We start from the raw sequence: 18686 nt of genomic DNA on the forward strand, positions 1-18686 counted from the left end.
GCCGGTCCCGCCCCGCGCTGAGCCTCCTACTGGGCGGGGCGAGGCGAGGCGGGGCGCGGAGCGGCTCCGCTCTATAAAGGGCAGCGCCGGGGAGGGTCGGGCCTTTCTGTCAGCACGGAGGTGCAGGGTGAGTCTTATCCGTGGTCGGCGAGGGGACGGTGTGTGGGTGGGGTGTCGGGCTGCGGTGATGTCTCTTAACGCGTGTTAGACTGCTGATAACCGTGAAGTAAACCTACAGCTGAGCGCCCGGGGATGCCGCGCACCCCGCGGGGCGGCTGCCACACGCGGTGTCCCTAACCTCCGCTCTTCGTTCCGTGTCTTTCTGCAGGGGCCGTGCGGCGACCGGGCGAGCAAAGCTGCGGGGAGCGGCCGGGCGAATAAAACTGCGTGTGCTCCACCACTGTGTCCGTCTGGTTCTTGTCCGCGTCCGTCCTTTTCCCCGCACTGCCTTTGAGCCGGCGGGGCGCCCTGCCCGCGGCGCCGCCGGCCAAGCAGCGGTGCCAGAGCGAGCCCCTTGTTGATAACTGGTGCTGCTCGGCACGGCCCGGGCGGCGCTTTTAAAAGCAAGGTACAGGGCGAGGGCGCGCGGCCGCACAAAATGGCGGCGCGGCCTGAGGGGAGGGAGCGGGAACCGCGCAGCGCTGCCCTCAAAGGGGAGCTGGGTTCTCAGGTTCTAGAACCGTGTTCTGTACGACATACGCCGTTCCAGAGCCCTGCACAACTCCTTGGGGAAGATGCAAGGGTTCACTTGACAGATTTATTTAAAAAAACAAAAAAACAAACAAAAAAACAACTAAGCAGCAAGAGTCCTAGCCGTCCTTGAAATAAACCCTCTGGGTGAAGGGGAATGATAAAACCAGAGAAATGCACCCATCTGTATGCTAACATTTAGCCTTTAGAGCCCTCTTTAAGAAAAAAAATGCAAACTTAAATCTAGTGATATAAGCTGCAGCTAATCCTAGGGCCTCTTTTGTTTTTTAATAGCTGTGATCTTGACATCTTGGTAACTGAGAATGGAGTTGTGCAAAACCATGGCTGTACATAAAAACAGTGCATCTATACCCACTCTGACAAGAGCATTGGGATAAAGAATAGTTGCACTGGAACTACTGAAGCTCAGAAAAGTTTTTAAACCTACTATTGAAGGTACTCCTAGTAATTTCAGAATTTTCAACACAACATAAAATTTTAAAAGCATGTTTTTAAAGTATATGCTTCACATAAGTACTAACAGTTGAAGTGAATGGCTGGCTCAGCAGAAAATATAGTATAGATAAAGGGGAGAAGACTGGGGGAGTCAGACTGTTAAGGCACATTGCATTTCTTCTTCAACTGTATAAAACTTTTTAATCAGAGAATAAATGGTCTGAATCGTTTAACCCTAAAATCACCATATGCTATCCCATATGACTAAAAAATCTGAAAGTGTTTGTATCACGCTTGTCATTTACCAACTTGCTTTTCTAATTGCATTTTTGAAGCAACTTGCAGAAGGTGGCTAAACACTGTAGAAATAAGTTTTAATTGAGTAACTGTTTGACATGAGATAGATTTATTTAATAAAACAAAGCAAGCAGATTGTAGTTACCCACAGTTTATGAAGTGCAATATGACAATTTTGTGTAATAATCTAAATCTGTTTACACATTAGTGCATCTAGTCCTTTGACTTTAGTTATTGCACATAAAAATTAAATCATATAAAAGACCTGCGTACAAGACATGCAGACTTCATGAAAGGCAAATAATGCCTACATAATCAGAGCAAAACCCAGAATATACACAGCCTGGAATGGTCAAGGAGGAGTTCAGGTAACAAATATACTAATATTTCAATTAAAGGTAACCAAAATAGGTGTTCAAATATAGAATTAATTTTAAATATATTAAATGCTAGTTTTATGTTTCAGGCAAGGTGCTGTTTAAAAAACCTTCAATATAATAGCTTCATTTAGAGATGGTAAATCATCAAGTTACACGTGGAAATTTTGATTTACATTAAATGTGACAACACAACGTACAAAAAAGTTCTTAAAAAATTACTTCTAAAAAAAAGCAAATTATGTTATAAAAGGAGAGCCAAAACTCACCTTCTTTGTAAACTAAAATGTTTTCTGACATCCATGAACTGTTGGCAACACTGAGTATCAGAAAAATATTACATGTGTTAAGTAGTGGATATGTAGTGTTCAAATATTGAATTTACTGCATACATTTACTCATGAATCATCAGATAGAAATCAAAGGCAGTTTCCCATCCCCCCTTAGTTTTGGCCATTAATTAGCACAAACCGTCTTTAATTATATCATGATCAGCTTGAATAACTGCAATACTTGAATTCCTATTTCACAAAGTCAAAAAAAATGCACAGGGGTCAAAATCTTTCCATTACAGCTGCTTTCACAAACACCTGGCAATTTGATGCCTGGAGCTGCACAGCTGTAATGTGAGAATTTGGTCCCATGCTCTTTGCATGTAAACACAGTGCAATGGAAAGAGTCACAGCAACAAACTCTCCTATAAGAAAAAAACTTAGTGTGTTTCATTGTAGCAAGAGGCTCTATACACAGTAGGGTAACTAAGTACTTCTGGTAATGTGCAGTATTAGACATTTTGTGTGTGTGTGCTCATGTCTTTATAAACATTCAGAATTAATCATGAACCAAGGTGATTGTACCTCACTATAAGGCGGCTTGCTATAGTTTGGTCTCATGGCTTTACCAACTTTTTTCTCATCATTTACAAAAGACAGTCCTACCTTCACTGATAGTTGTGTGTGTGTGTTTTATGGCTAGTTGCTTCCCCAAAAAAAGCACAAGTTCTATATGAAAAAAGTAATATGTATATACCACACTGAATCACAATATTACCTATACATCCAATTTACATTCTTTTATCCTGAAAGCATTTTATATTTCGATTGCTTGACACAAGCTATTGACTGCAGAAGTGAAAGAACATAAAACAGTTCATTCTACACCTCCAACTGCCTGAGAAAGAAAAATATTCTTCCAGTTTTTTTAATAAATTCCTTATTTAGGACTTTTTCAATTTGGCACGCAGTTCCTTTGCTGCCAAACAACCTTTCAATGTTTTAATGCATACTAACATAGCATGAAAACAAGCTAACAAAAGCTGTGTCAACAAGCTCCTTCCTTGATCTGTTATAGTTAGGTTCTCCCTCCCTCCCCCAAAGAACAGGTCATCTTAGCCTCTGAGTTAAAATCCTGATGGTAGCCAGTGCAAAAATAAATCAATTGCTTAATGGAATGACACTTCATGTAGCTGAAGTACACAGGAACAATAACCAGGCAAATGAGCACAAAGGTATGGTTCTAGGCAGTCCTTGGGAGGGGGAAAAAAAGTGGCACAAATTGAGGATGAGAACTACAGCACAGTTTATAAAACCATGAGAATAACGTCTATAATACTGTAAACTGCAAGAGTCTTCACATGTTATGGTTGATCAGGGGCCTCCGTGATCAGATCTTTAGTAGGGTATGTAGAGGAGCGGGGATCCATGGCTGAGTGCATTAAAGGAATATAAACATCATCCATGTTTGGCATGACAAAGATTTTCTGTGGAAAAGAGGCAATTAAATCAAGTTACATTTCATATGCCACTTGAAAACTTGTTTTTCTGCTTTTAGTTTTAAAAGAATTCCAGATACATACTTTCCTCAAGTTCAGTGTTGTTTGAGTCAATGCCCATATTAGAGCCCTACAGCGTCTACTAACTGCAGCCGTTTAGTTGTGTTACAGTTGCAGACGAAGCTCAGAAATAACTAAGATCTCTGCACTTCCCATTAAATAAGAGTAACATGACAGGAAAAATACCCACTCTACTGCTTTCTCAGCTCTCATACATCAAATTATTTCTAATTAAAAAAACAGCTTTGATTTCACGTCAACTGTATAGGAATGAAGCTGGTTAGTTAACTGTTTTTATGCCCTAAAAGTACTTGCAAATTCAGAGATTTCTTGTTTTGTTTTTACAGGTGGTATTACAATCACTCGTTTTATTTTATTTTAAAGGAATTTGTACAGGGAGACCTTAGTGCTTCATACGTTCTTAATTTCAGACAACAGTTTAACCCTCTTCCATCTAAGAACTCCTAGGACCATGCTTTTGTTTAAATACTACTCATTCTGACATACCATCTATTTCATGGAAATAGCATTTTCAGATTAAAATCATCGTGCAAGTGCTAAACCAGATTTCCATCCAGGCCTATCTATACATGGTCTAAGGACTACCCCAGGAATCAGTTTCAGATGAATTTTTAACATGCATACCACTGAACAGGAGCAATGGACAATGCTCGTTAGTCATGAGTTAAATTGGGGATATGCAAAAAATGTAACAACCCACCAAAATTATCATTAAGTAAAAATGCTGTTAAGGAAACGTACCTGAAACTCTTGTTCCAGTTTCCTCTCTATCCAGTCAGTCACATGAACCAGAGTCACTTCTCTTTCACCAAGTTTTGGCCGAGCTTTTAACTCCAGGTAGGGAGGTCTTCGAAAGCCATACCTTAAGAGAGCACACAGGACAGGTTTTATTACGAACACTCCAATGAGGCATATACCTGTGTTATCTATCAATATCCCATTAATAGTAACCCATGCCTCATTTACAACTAGATTGTATTGTACCTCTTCCAGAACCCATTTCAGCTGCATTTTACCATTAAGTAGCACACCTGAAACACTGCACAGCTCTTACAGTAAGTTCCTCTTACCATATTCTGTCAGTAGGTGGAGGTGGAATGTTAATTACTAGCATTCCTCTGCACTCTTGTACTTCAACTGTTAGCAGCAATGGAGTATTAGAGACCTCTTCAATTTTCTTCTTTATAAACTCAGTCTCTGTTGCTTTTTGAAAGTATTTTGACTTGGTAATTTTGTCCACAATTCTCATAATCTTACTTGTCCGATGTCCTCCAACATACCTTTGATAGAGAATACAAAAAGTATATCAAGGTACTTTTATTAAACCTATTATTTGCTAGAGTCCTAAGGAATTCTTCTTAAGTCACTGGAGTTTTGGAATTTTTATATCGAAACACTGGCGCATATTCAAATGTCCAAGCAGCACCTCCCAGTGCCCACATACAGAGGCATCACTCCACCAGCTACAATTTTCTGGCAGAAATTCTGAGCATTCTTCTTTCCCAGATAGTATTGGAAAAAAAAAAAAGCAAAAAAAAAAGCATTGTTTTTAAATTGCAAATATATCATTTATGCCAGCAAACTGGCATGGGAAGTGACAACTTGCCTATAACCATTCTAACAAAATTGTTAGGACAGATGCACTGAGATACATGCACGTATCCTCAGCACAGAAAGCCCAACCATATTGCAAAAATGGTTAATGATGCCTGCTACTTCTCCTGGCAACAATACCAGGTGAAGGGAATCCTAGTTGTTTTAAAAGTGATGCTTTAAGGACTGAGTATGTCTCTTCTCATACCTATCATATCTGAAAAATATACACCATAAGAATAGCATATTTAGTATTATTACACACTATATTATACCTGACTGTCGTTCATAATGTTATATACAGTGATAGCTTTGCTAAAGATATTACATCTTCCTATCCTGGAAAAAAAATAAAAAAAATGCTCATACAGCCTTTTACAGAGCTTGCTCCTGAGCACAAGAAACTCCTCAGCTGATACAAAAGGTGTGAACTCAGATTTCAGATTTTACATTTACATTCAAGTTAACTAGAAAGTAGTTACTCTCCTCAGATTCTATAGTGATAGCAATACAGATTTTGGGAAGGTGTTAGGAACTTAATTTTTTTTTTTTTTAATGTGATCTATACATTTTTAAAGATATGAAATGCATCACTGAAATTCATCACATAGTTTTCAAAAGGTTTTAGGAGTCAAACTCCAAGAAAACTCCCTGCAACATTTTAAATACAGCACTGAAGCTCTTGTTATATTCACTATAAAGATCACTGAGATGCATTCAGACATAGGAAGCACTGTGATTATCCAGGACCATTTCAGGCATACTGCAGATTTCTCACTTCATGGCATTATCTAAATCAAATGTAAAAAAGTGAAGAAAAAAAAAATCAGAACAGTAACCAAAGCAACACCTAACATGGCAAAACTGATTTTAGGAAGTTTTCTTTAGAATTCTTGTGCAGCATCAGAGGGCAGTATTGCACAGCCCAGATACTCAAAGCCCTTCAAGGAAAAAAAAATAGCAAGAAAGCCAGGCTTGAATAACAGTTGTTTGATACCGTCTTAAGGAAGAGAACACACTGGAAACAAGGGATCAGCAGGATCAGTATGGGTATAATACTGTACACCAACAGTCTTTCAAGTTCATAAACAAAATTCTATTCTTGGTTCTGCTACCAAGCAAGACAGGCTGGGGGAATTTCTCTGTAGGTGCTCTGGACCAAGAGTTGTCTCTCTCTGTAATCTAATAGCAAAGCAATCAGGAGGTGTCAAATGGAGTAGCATACAGTTTATGCTGCAGAAGTGCTGAATTGTGAACAATGCTCCCAGCAAGGCAAACCACACAGCAAGAGTAGCTTTCTTTTCTTTTGCAGCACACGGCTTGATTGCTGTTCTTTGCTCTAGAAATGTCTGAGTTTTGTTTGTTTGTTTCATTACTTGGATATACTCACACTCTGACATCCTGTCATGATGAATATTATGGGACTGGACCAAGACATAAGTTACAGTATTAAGTCTGGAAATGGAGGCAGGGGGAGTGGGGATGGGATTAACAAGAAACACTATGTAGGCAGCTCACCCTTCTGCTCCTGGAGTCACTTGCTTCTCTCCTGCCAATTCAGGAGCATCGTCCTCTTCTGAAGACCCAGCACTGGAGGATTCCTCATCACTGTCTGCAAGACAGTATGCCCTTGGCCTGAAACTGAAAGAATGCAATTTCCAGGTCAAATCTAATATTCTTAAATAACTATTCATCACACACAGCTCTGACTGCCATTACATGTATTTCTATTTGAGATTCTGAGATGGCCTCTGTTTTTTTAAACTCTATGACTCTACAGCCAGAGTCTGGCCTAACATTTTTTATTTATTTATTTATTATTTTTTTTAAATAGGAAGCATCTAATGTGACCCTGGGAAGTTTAATTTCTTACATGTTTTCCAGAAATCCTTTTCTCCCGCACAAATCTGGACTATAATCTTCCTTTGGTGTCTTTCCTGGAAGTATTTCTTTCCCCACTGTATCTATTAAGCAACTGACCTTCAAGGTTGTGAAGTTTTAACCTCCTCTGACAGAGGGAATGATATTTATAGGATTTAAGTGGTTTTTGTTTTATTTTATTTTATTTTATTTTAAGGAGGAAAAAAAGTGTCTAAAATGGAAAGAGGCAAACAATGCAATAAGGTGAAGAGTGTGGGGCGGGAGGGAGAAGGATTCTGCTATTACAGTCCGAGTTCTGCTGTTAGGGTACAAAATATCACACAGTAGTAACTAATTCCCAGACTTCAACTATGGGAGAATTTCTGCACACAATCACCAAAACAAATTCAAATCTTTTAAACTGATTAAAATTCAGGAAGGACACAGTGAATACGCTTCAGTATTAACGGGTCTCTACCTAATGCAAGAGTGTGAAATAGCTGCACAACACAAGCTTCAAAAGCACGTGTTTTTTGCCCTCTGGACTATACTCAAATATTCTACAACTTGTTTAAAATGCAGTTTATAGCTGTTCTCTCTCTTGTGTGTGCGCGTGCTCTTGCAGACTTATTTGAAACATCTAATAACCTCACACAAGACATGCATGAACTAAGACTGCTATTCTGTACATGGTACAAGCCCTTTGTTGCTGCACAAAGTCCTAATGTAAAAGGACAAGTCACTAGTAGTGCATGGCACTCTTTCCTAACTGCCTACTTCAGAACAAGAGCAGTAATCCTATGACCTCTCTAGACCAAAGCATTTGTTACCTAGGTTACTGAAACAAAATCATAAACCTCTTCTTGCCCAGAGATGCATTTGTACATGCAGAAGAGGAACTGCACAGCAAATTGAACCACCTCCCTGAGGACTTGGGAGGGAAAAAGAAGGGGGGGGGGATCATGTCACTGGCCCATATAGCAATGCTGGAGCTATTTCTCAGACACAGAAAAGCTCACATTTTTAGGTCAAACTACATATTTTCTACCTGGGTGTGTCCTCACTTCACTTTCCTGTGCACATCACACCACCCAGGTCAAAGCATGCCCAATAGATTTTCAAGCTCAAAGACACCACTGTCTTACAAAAAGGTGATTTATGTGCCTGGGTAATATGACCCTCTCAAGCCACGCCACAACAAGCAAGTTCCTACTGGTTAAGACTATAAGATCACTTATTAAACAAAGCAACAAGCTTTAGTAAGATTTCAGGGGATCTATCCATACAATGGACCATTTATACAAGATAAATATTGGCAGAAAACTACTTTGGAGCTACAGTATTGTTCCTGAGCAGATTGCACAATATTTTATGAATTACCATTTGTCTGTTTTTACATGGTACTCTAAAGCAAAAAGCACTCACAGTATGAAACTTCAGTAACTCTGCTAAGCCTGCCTGCATTTGTCTAATCTTGGGTATGTTAGAACCTGCTACTGTATTCATTTCATAAGACTAACAATTAAGTATTCTTCTCCTTTGTGTTTCTTTGTGAGAGTAGCATTTTCCTGAGTGTGCATGCATGACAGAATTATCAAACTGTATTACAGCACACTCCATTTCTATTTTAAACAGTAATGCAGCAGCAACAATAGAATGGACTGCAATAGTGAATGATTTGTCTCCACTTCTACTGACAATATACAAGGACAGTTAAAACTTGGTGCTGTCTTCAACCCATCTCTTTCTGGAGGAAGAGATACCTTTCTTACATTAGGTTTTGGTTACCGCACGTCGAGAGGCAGTTTGATCTAGGCTCTTGAGTGACAGAAAGGAGCACAAGCAACCAACACACGTGACTTACAGGCAATACGACTGTGGATGCAAGCCTATCCAAAACAGTTTTGATTTGTCATAGCAATTGTCAACCGATAATTAAAAAGCCAGTGAAAAGAATTAACGCAATAGAAAGCATAGATGAATCTCAAACTTTTCTATATTTCTCAGTCTTCAAGTTGTGTTTTTTTTTTTTTTTTCTTGTTTGTCTTTTTAAATAATATCCACTGTAGTTAAGGAAAAAAATAAAAACAAAAAAAAATCTCATTTGAACTAGAATATATTAGACTGCTCTGCTGGTAAAGCTGACATGATACCTGGCCCTGAGCACATGAAACATAAGAGCAAGCATGAAACCTGTGCAGGGAGCAATACAGTGTTAGTTAACAGTTCCACCTTAAAGTAATTGGTTGCTTAGCTACCAGCATTTACATTTGCTTTGCTGTGGGCCTATTGCTCACTCAGAAATCATATTTTTACATAAGAAAACAATGTGTCCACTAATTATGAACAGATATGAAAATACACACAGAAAATTCCGTAGGGATGGGAAAAACAAGCAAACAATAATTCCACCTGTATAGACATTTTTTCCCTACCTCCAATGTTTTGGGGGGTAAGATTAAAGGAATTTTTTGAAAAATCATAACTGGTAAATAAGCAGAATATGAGGAAAGTTGGAGAGTAAAGAATGGGTGTGATTGTTTCCCATGATGAAGTAAAGGTATTGAAACATACATTATCCTTGCATAACATATATAGCCTATTTCCCTTCCACAAGTGTTTACTATTACATGGTTTACTATAGTAGCTGTAACATGCTGTAGTAGTATTTGCATGTGAATATCTCCAATATCGTGCCTTCCTGCTAGGACCCCAAATCAAGCATAAGGCAAAGCTATATTTCTAAGTCACACGACATTTTAAGATCATATAAAAATACAGTTCTACTACAGAAGCCTTTTATTAAGACAGTTTTCAATGGTGTAATCAACCATTAAAGCTACACAGAGAGGCCAAGTTCCACACTCACATGTACACACCTCTCCCCAGCTCCTTTCAATCCATTGCAAAGCCAGAGCTGCATATACACCAGGAAATTTCCACTTTTTCCACTATGAAGGTCAGGCCTGACTCTACCACTGCAATCTTACCCTTCTTTGCCGATCTCTCCAACTTTCAGTGCTTCACCAAGAGGCTCTTTACCAAGTTTGGTCAAGTTCATCTTGGTCTCTAGGGTCATTAGGAAAGATCCATTGTAGGACATCTCCAAATCAATCCAAAGTCCTAAAATTAAAAAATAAAAAAAAAAGCCATTTCAGGAACAGTCATCATAATTTTAAAGCCAGCCAAAACTTTTTTTTTTTTTTTAAATTAATGTCTATTCATCACACTATTTCCAAAGAGGAAAAGGAAATGTTTTTTTGCCAACTGATATATTATTAATTCATAAAAAGTTTAAAAGCTTAGCAAAGCAAGTTTTCTGTTCTTATTAAGCTTATAAAACAATTGTTGGGATATGTAAAGGCAGGTTGAAAGACAGATCAGTCTAGTACAGCTCATGATCTAAAAAAGGAGTGTGATTTGCGCACACCTAAACTGCTTAAGAGATCTGAATCAAGATAAAGAAAATAGAATACAATCAGGGATCCACTTCAAAAAGTATTTACAGTACTGCTGCAAGCCAAACTGTAATGGGGACACTCCTCCATAGTATACCACCCTAACAAACAAACCTTGAAATCCCAGAATAATGTCTCTTCTTACACATCACAACATGCAGGCCATTTTTGCTCCTAACAATGGCTTATCAAAGAAGTACGAAAATGTTAATTAATTAACTCAACTACAGGCATTCTCCTTATGACTCACAAGTCATTACCAAGAACAATTCTAGATGCATAGTATTAAGTTCAATCCTATTGTCTGGGCAGACTATTCACTTATCAAAATCACCAAAAAAATCGTCTTAGGAATACTTGCAAGATTACATCCTGCCTCTTAAGTGACACCCACAGTCTTACTGAGTAAAAAAGCTGTAGGGTATTTGCAATCCAGAGATTAGAAATCAGATGCCACTAAACATAGATTATGCATCTTCCTTTTCCAGACGTTGCAGCTGCACACAATACACCCTTCCAGTATCTGGTACATTACCACTAATGCATCTTACTTTTTTGGATGCAATTCATGGCAACTACTGTCTGGTTTTGACTGATCTAGGAGAGACACCCCTTCTCAGTTAAATTACAACTGTTTTATTTTCTGCAAACGTATATCAGAAGAATGGCCCTGTTTTTGTTTCCACCTGTTTCTATCAACAGAAGTACATGCAGCTCTCAAAAACCAGGTCATTGATACACAACAAGCTTATGTACTGGAAACAGTACTGAAGGAAAGCTGGTTTATTAACTCAAGTTACTCTTTTCCATCAGTCTTCTAATTCTGTACTAGAAGAAAACACAAAATCAAACAGTTCAAAAAGTCTACATAGACTTTTCCTCTTTACAATAAGGAAGTAGGAGTGAGATCATCATAAACTGAACAGCTAGAGAGACCTTTTAGATAACCAAAGAATCACCATGTTTCACACTTAATACTGTTTTAAGAGCAGATCAAATTAAGCTGAAGATGCCATTATTGATAGTGGAGTCCTTCTGGTCAAAAAACACTCATATACCTTTTCCTGAGGGAAAAAGGGAGGCAGGGGAGGGAGAAGGTGTGAAGAATATGGCAGATGGCACAATTTTTATTCAGAGTCAGCCTTGACAGAAGTATAGTAAATACAAGAGTACACATAACTAAAACAGAACTATTAACAGAAGCAAGATTTTTTCCCCCTAATACTATCTGTTAATATATTTAGTTACTTTTAAGAGTCCTAATAATCAAATCATGTAATCAAGCAGTGACAGAAAAGTATGAATGAAACAAAGCATATCACAGCTAGTAACTGTCTGAGATCTAAAGTCGTACAAAAAGGGACAACAAATGACTGATTGTATCAAAGAGGTTCCAAAAAAACATCTTAAGTGTTCAATCTGAATACCAGCTTACCGTTTTATTAAGTTTTTCTTGCAGGTGTGATTAATTCATATGTCAACTTACTCACAAATAAATTTATTCTTATGAAAATGAATTTCAAACTGTCATCCCTTTATTTATATACGTGCTTTTTAAGTACAAAAGCAAAACAAGTTATTTCCTTTCATAATTAATCTTTGCAAGTTCTTAAAAACTTCAGATATTAGGAGCTCATGTCGTTCAATAATATGAAAAATTACAAAGGATTACAAATTCTACATTCTACAAGCAAGCATTTACAAAATGTTTGCTTGTCATAGCTCAACTGAACAAGAAACTGAAGGAGTTAATTGTTCTCACTGCTGCTGTCAGTAATTAATTGAAGCAAAACATTAAGAAGTCTCCTAAACCTCATCTCATGACCGAGAATGACAGTCCTTGGTCAGAACTGAAAATATTAGAACAGCGAGAAAGGAATTCAAAAAACGTTTAAATCTGTTTCACTCAGATAACAGTCTAAAAGAATTAAAAAAAAAAAACAAACACAAATTAACCCAAGCAAAACACTTTGGTCTTGATATCTTCATCTAAAAGTTGGAAGAGCAATTTAAAATTAGTTGTTTGTCTAAAATTAGTTGTTTGTCTAACACGTAATGCATAGCTGTATGACAACAGGTCCTCCAAGGGAATATTTCCCTTTAGACCAATTAGAAATTGCTCTACCTCAAGTCAAATAATTCCCCTGCACTTCTCCAGTCCAGTGTAACAATACGGTAAGTAAAGAAGTGAATGGATTGCGAGCAGACAAGTTAAGAAATCCTTAATAAACTCAAAAATAATTCCAAGTGGAAAAAATATTCTGTTACATGTCTTAGATGGTATCCAACTCTCCTCAGCATGTAGAACAAATACTTCTGAAGACAAATAAAATTAACTGAAGTTCTTCTTTTTGTGAAAGTACTAAAGTGACAAGAGTGTCCTCAAATACACTCCTGTGACCAAATGTAAGCCAGAAAAAAAAAAGAAAAAAAACAAAGGAGAAGAAAAGTTCCAACTTATAAATCAGCAGCATGAAAGTCCTTCAACTCTAAAAGAAATCATATTAAACAATTATTAAACAATGAGGATATAAAAAAGATGCCATATTATGAAGTGTTTTTTTTCAAAGCAATGCTGCATTTTTTGTTTCCTGATTTGTTACAATTGTATTTTCTGAATCCCTGATTTCAAAGCAGGGCAACTTCTCTTGGAGAGCCAAATCTGTTTGCTGCTGCAGTACAGAATCAGTTCTCTCCTGATGAGATGTGCACTGTTTTCTGTAGTCCACGATAGTGTGGCATATACACCTCTGTTGGATGCTAATTTTAGTTTACTTCTGTAATATTCTCTGATGAAAAGACATACTCAGATTTTCTTTATTTCCCTACCTATAGAATTATGTTTATACCAAGCCTGATGCTACTATTGTTAGAGACAGATCACTCAGTTATTCCTTCAGAACAAGTTCTTATTAAGCGTACCTTCCTTAAACTGAAACACCTGCAAGAGCAACAGATTAAAATTCTGTTCTCCACAGATATGAAGACACAAACCTAGCAAAAACAGAAGAGGAAACAATATTTTACCTCTGTAATCAATAGATGGTTTGAAGGCTTGAAGGATCTTCGGCACTGCTATCCCCATGTCAAGCTCAGTTAGTGTTAGCTCATTCATGAAGTATGGCAGCTAAACAAACAGAATGTAAAAATCAGATCCACATTATGGAACTATAGATCATCATTTCCTAAGAACAGACAGAAATATTGTTAATTTTAAGGAATGGATTGAGCAGAAAAGCCACCAGTGAAAAAACAAATACAGTTACAAGTATTTCCTTAAATTCTAAGATTTCATATTTTTCAGTTTCAAAATAGTATTTTAGGGGGAGATTTAGCATCTGAACTTAGAGAATGTTTTTAAAACTATATTTAGGTTCAGTTGTTGACCTTAAGCTTCCAGCATGCCTTCTAGTCAAATCATGTAAACAGCTCAAGAACAAAATATAAATCCTATTTTACTGTGAATAAAAATCAAAGACTACTTTGGATTTTAAGTTCAGTCAGATATTTTATAGTTGAGTTACATCAATGTCTTAGCTATTTTTATCTATAGCAAATTATTTCATAAGACATGAGCCTTTAAATATGTACCATAATTTTAGCATTATAATAGAGGCAGAATATCACAGTGATTTGGGTATCTATTTACTTTTGAGTACTTCTAATTGATAGGATTTCTGTCTCCTGTGAACAAATAGTGCTTTAACCTATCAAAAATAGATCCATCCCCCATGCCCAGTGTTACACTCAGCTGTTCCCAATGACACGTTTGAATAACCTGCTGTCACAATTGTGAAAACAGCCAGGGCAGAATTAGGTTACTGCTTATTTTCCAAAGAACAAGCAACACTACCTCACAGCTGGTGCTGGCAGCTAAATTTCAGAGCTTTTGTCAACAAGACTACATCTTCCTTTGCCTTTAGAAACAGGCAAACTCCTCCCCGAATATCAGGAACTAAACAGGCCTCTGATTAACTGCTGCTGTTCAGAAGAGTTACAGAATGCAAAGGGAAGACCCAAAAGCCATTCAAAAGCACTGCTCTTCCCTTCACCTTTTGAGCTTCTACAGTCATTGTACAATTATATCCTATCACCTTGGAAAGGGCTTGACTGCTACTCACACCAACCTCTCCTGCAAGCAGTGAACACCTGAATTTAATAGGAAAAACAGTGTAACTAGTTCCCTGATTGCCTTAAAGAGAGGAGATCTACTGTTTCCTGTGGCAGATTTCATTTAAAGTTCAGAGTCCTCATTTAGCTTCTCTTAACAATTCAAGTGGAAGAAAAAACACAGAAGTACTGCAACCCTAGCTATAGAGACCTGAGTCAGTAAAGCTGAATAACTTTTAAGTAGCTATACTTATCCTTAAAGTAAATATAATAATATTTCTACTTTTTAACATAGAAAATTACAAACACAAATAATTAATGTAGTTCATCTGAAACTGAAGTGATAAAGGTAACTTGTCAAGCTGCTACTATGAGATGGATTGTGAAACTGAACTGGAAGTCTGCATCACATTTATTTACCCCCACTTGTCTTTTACAGAGCTTTGGTATCTAAATAAAATTCTTCTGCTGTTTTTGATCTCAAAGACTATGTGCTTGTTTTCTTCCATTAAGAATGAGAAGTGTGAGTCTCCAAATTAGTTACCTTTATTTTGCTAAGTTTCATTTGGATCTTCTTTGACACCAGATCAGACCAATATTTTTCTCCTAAAAAATCCCAAAATATTCTTCCCAGCAAAGCATTCACCCAGGCCTCCTGTTCTTCTTCCTCGTCTTCCACATTTGCATCTGGCAACTGAAAAACAGAGTAGGTTATTCAGATGTGGAAACTATTCTAAATTCAGAAAAGGCCTCATTTACACCTTCCTTTACAGGAAGTTGTTATAGCCTACATCAGCTAAGAACACTAAAAACATCCAGCGCAAACAGCAGCTTCACAGCCATGTCAGCTGGCCTGATGCGAGTGTGCTTGTCATCATCCTGACATGCAACAGAGCAAATGAGACTACATAGCTATGGAATCGCCTCTGGCAATGAAATGAGAAAGCTGTACATACTAACCTCTGGCAGAAAAAGCAGATAAGCTCAGAGTGGACAGACTACAAATGTGTCTGTAGCAGAGACACTCTCCCTTCCCAACAAACTTTAGAACAGCTACGCTATTCAGGAAGATAAAGAGGCACAAGAGGTTTTGTTTACAGTCCAAGACAATTATGTCTTGGTTTACTGGAGAACGATCTCAAAATACTTGAAGATATTACATGTTCAGATGTTGCATCTCTGACTACAGACAGGAAGGCAAAAGCAGCTGAAATAATCTGGGGCGTATACATAACAACTTTTTATGCATCAGAGGAACAATATGGTTTCCTGAATCCGATATGCAAACATTGGAAGGAAGAATGTGTTTGCCTGTACTGTGTTTGTTTTATCTTCTATTTGTGATTTCTCAGAACTGGATTTAAGAAAGTAAGATTGGACTTTGTTTTCCTACACTGAAAAACTGCCACAAACAGGACCCAACTTATACTTGTGTCACAACAATACTATTCCAATTGGGTGCTCAGATGTTTTGGGAATCTTAGAAGGCCTTTAGCTCCCAACAAGAAGCAGAAAACAAGTCATTTTTGCTATCAAGTACTAAAAATTCTACTTAGATTATTTCAGCAAGCCAGGACCTCAAAAATGTTTTTGCCTCAATCTACTCTAGAACATACACAGAAAAAATAAATTTTAATATTACTAGGAATTTTTTTTTTTTTTTGAGGGGGGGGGGGTATTACCTTTTTCACAGCTGTAGGGCTGCTGTCTGCACTGAGGACTGGACTACCTGATGGGCTTTTCTTTTCTTGTGGAACACACTTCGCCATGTAAATATTGTAGTCCAGAAGCATTTTCTGCCGCACATTGCCAGCCAGTTCCTTGTGCTTAGGCTGGGACGCAATTTCTTCCGCACTGCCCTTGCTGCTGCTACGACTGTGTGTAAGAACTCCAGACTGGCTATCTGTTCTACTGTGTGTTGGCAAGATCCCTAAAACAAGAAGAATAATATTCATTAAACAGAAAAATAATCTGACAGTCGAATAGTAGAGTGCATGATCAAACACTTACAGGAAGAAAATTAGCTTGCAGATATAATTTATTCTGAGAAAAGACCCAAGTAGTGCTTTCTCATATTGAAGGGTAAAAGCAAATTCCACAACTCTGTATTTAGCTGGTCTTAAACCCAAGTTAGTCAATATTTGGCAAGACTCAGCACTCAGGAGGACGTATGACTGGAAAATCAGCTGATCAATACGACATTTAAATATGGACACACACACATACAACATATGGCAGAATTCCCAACAGCTCTGCTACAGAATGCCTAAAATAAAAGTCAGGTGATTAAAACACACCTATAACTAATGTAAGTTTAATTATAGAGTGTTACAATTAAAAAAGACTGTCAAAAGCATGTAACTATTAGAATTCTAATTATCCATTAATTTTGCATTTGCATTTCAAGAAGCTATGGACCAGAAATAATTATGTTAACCTTTAAAAAGCTTCTCAGAGAAAAGATAGAGAAAGAAAAGCATTAGTCATTCAGATTTTAAATCATAGCAGAGGATGGCTTAAAATTAGTATCTCAAATATTTCATCAATATGATGGAATATCTGATATGTTTGTTGGTTCAGATATGTATTAGGACGGGTCTTTGTATTTAAACACAAAAACATGTTTTACTGTGACATTAACCCATGAGAAAGCATTTTATTCTTTTCGGGAGACTGGAGTAGAAGGATAGATGGAGAAGGAAGAATGGGTAATAAGAGAACTGAGTCTAATACTAATACTGCAAATGTTGACATCAGTTTCAGCACTAGACAGTAAAAACAGTTGAGGGCATACAGGCAAGAGAATAATCAAAGGCCAAGATAAGAAGCTTGAGAGTGTCTTTGGTAATACTTGTCTGTTAAAATCACTATAGCCCCGCAGTAGATGCAACTACCACTATGAAAACAACGTTGGTTTGTTTCTTTTAATAGACAATTTTACTAGGAAAAAAGGTTATGAATACCTGGCTTGTTCCCACACAAACTGGATGGTTTCTTTGCTTCAGACTTCAGCTTGGATGCTAGAAGGAACCTATGGAACCATTCCTCCTTCTCCCTACCAGTCCTTCCAAAGAGATAAAGCACTTGATCCTTTTGGCTAGTGCACTTTGCTCCATCATGAGGTTTCTTGGATTCCTCATTGTTCAAGTCCACTTTCTCAGCAGATAACTTTTCCTCTGCATTCTCTTTATCAGACTGGGCTTTAGCCATGAAGTCATCCTGTCTAGCAAGTTCAATGCAAATAGGGTACTTTTTATTCCAAATTCGTTTTCGTGCCAGACCCTTGGGAACCAGGGAAATCTGAAGGACAAATGAGAGAGTTAAATTCACTTATTTTTCAGTTGTATCTTCTATGTTTCTGTAGTCACACGTATAACATGGGAATGTGAAAGATACCAATCCCACACTAGATCTGCTCAGTTTAATTGTCTCTTAGCCTATTGCTTGTTGTCCAATTCATTAGCTTGTTGTCCAATTCAACAGGTCTTTTGGGAGCCATGGTGTTAGAATTAAAACCAAGGACCACTCAAGCAGCTTAGACTTCCACCATCTTGTGGATTTAGAAACTCAGTTTTCATTTAAAGGATTTTATTCTCACAGTTACACAGAAAATTTTGAAAAACAAGAACCTTATTTCTGTGAGCACTAAGTAACAAGAACTGGAAAAAAAACTTGGAGAACACATTCAAGGCACTTGGCACTTCCGCAACCAGTTGGGAGGGCGGCAGGGAATGAAGGAAGTTTTTCCTTGGTGTTTTGTTGGTCATTCTCTCCCTCTAATTCCCACAGTTTCTTCCTACATCTATACTGGTAAGGCCCTCTACTCAAGTAGCATGCCATAAAAAAAATAATTAATAACAAGGTATTGATGTGTTACTTAATATAACGTCCATGGAATCGACTTTACATGGAACCTGCTCACAGATTTGAGGAAAGCAACTAACATGTAGGAAAACTGTCCCAGCATTAGTCTTGATGCAAACTTCCAATTGC

The 18686-nt window shown here is 37.7% G+C and overlaps 1 protein-coding gene, 1 long non-coding RNA gene and 2 other non-coding genes across 11 annotated transcripts in view; 3 read left to right on the top strand and 1 right to left on the bottom strand.

The window, feature by feature from the left end:
* Positions 1-11: 11 nt before the first annotated feature.
* LOC113845557 (uncharacterized) lies at positions 12-397 on the top strand. The gene is made up of 2 exons (XR_003501242.3): positions 12-127; positions 329-397. It is a non-coding gene; the product is annotated as an uncharacterized lncRNA (long non-coding RNA).
* On the top strand, positions 182-244 carry LOC113845569 (small nucleolar RNA SNORD104). Its single transcript, XR_003501267.1, has one exon. It is a non-coding gene; the product is annotated as a small nucleolar RNA SNORD104 (small nucleolar RNA).
* Positions 398-441: 44 nt separating the features above from the next.
* Positions 442-576, top strand: LOC113845571 (small nucleolar RNA SNORA76). Its single transcript, XR_003501269.1, has one exon. It is a non-coding gene; the product is annotated as a small nucleolar RNA SNORA76 (small nucleolar RNA).
* A 953-nt stretch (positions 577-1529) lies between these two features.
* The window catches only part of TEX2 (testis expressed 2), a 61981-nt gene continuing 44824 nt past the window's right edge, over positions 1530-18686 (bottom strand). For all 8 annotated transcript variants that reach the window (XM_072025560.1, XM_072025559.1, XM_027471634.3 and 5 more), the window contains exons 4-12: positions 17657-17993; positions 16376-16623; positions 15238-15387; positions 13611-13710; positions 10116-10248; positions 6784-6906; positions 4743-4952; positions 4414-4534; positions 1530-3579 (exon numbers count right to left, since the gene is read on the bottom strand). In XM_072025560.1, the coding sequence (XP_071881661.1) occupies positions 3457-3579; positions 4414-4534; positions 4743-4952; positions 6784-6906; positions 10116-10248; positions 13611-13710; positions 15238-15387; positions 16376-16623; positions 17657-17993 (1545 nt within the window). In that variant the 3' untranslated portion in view covers positions 1530-3456. The remainder of the gene's footprint in view (positions 3580-4413; positions 4535-4742; positions 4953-6783; positions 6907-10115; positions 10249-13610; positions 13711-15237; positions 15388-16375; positions 16624-17656; positions 17994-18686) is intronic.

This window comes from Anas platyrhynchos, chromosome 19 (genome assembly GCF_047663525.1).
Source record: "Anas platyrhynchos isolate ZD024472 breed Pekin duck chromosome 19, IASCAAS_PekinDuck_T2T, whole genome shotgun sequence".
Lineage (NCBI taxonomy): Eukaryota > Metazoa > Chordata > Aves > Anseriformes > Anatidae > Anas > Anas platyrhynchos.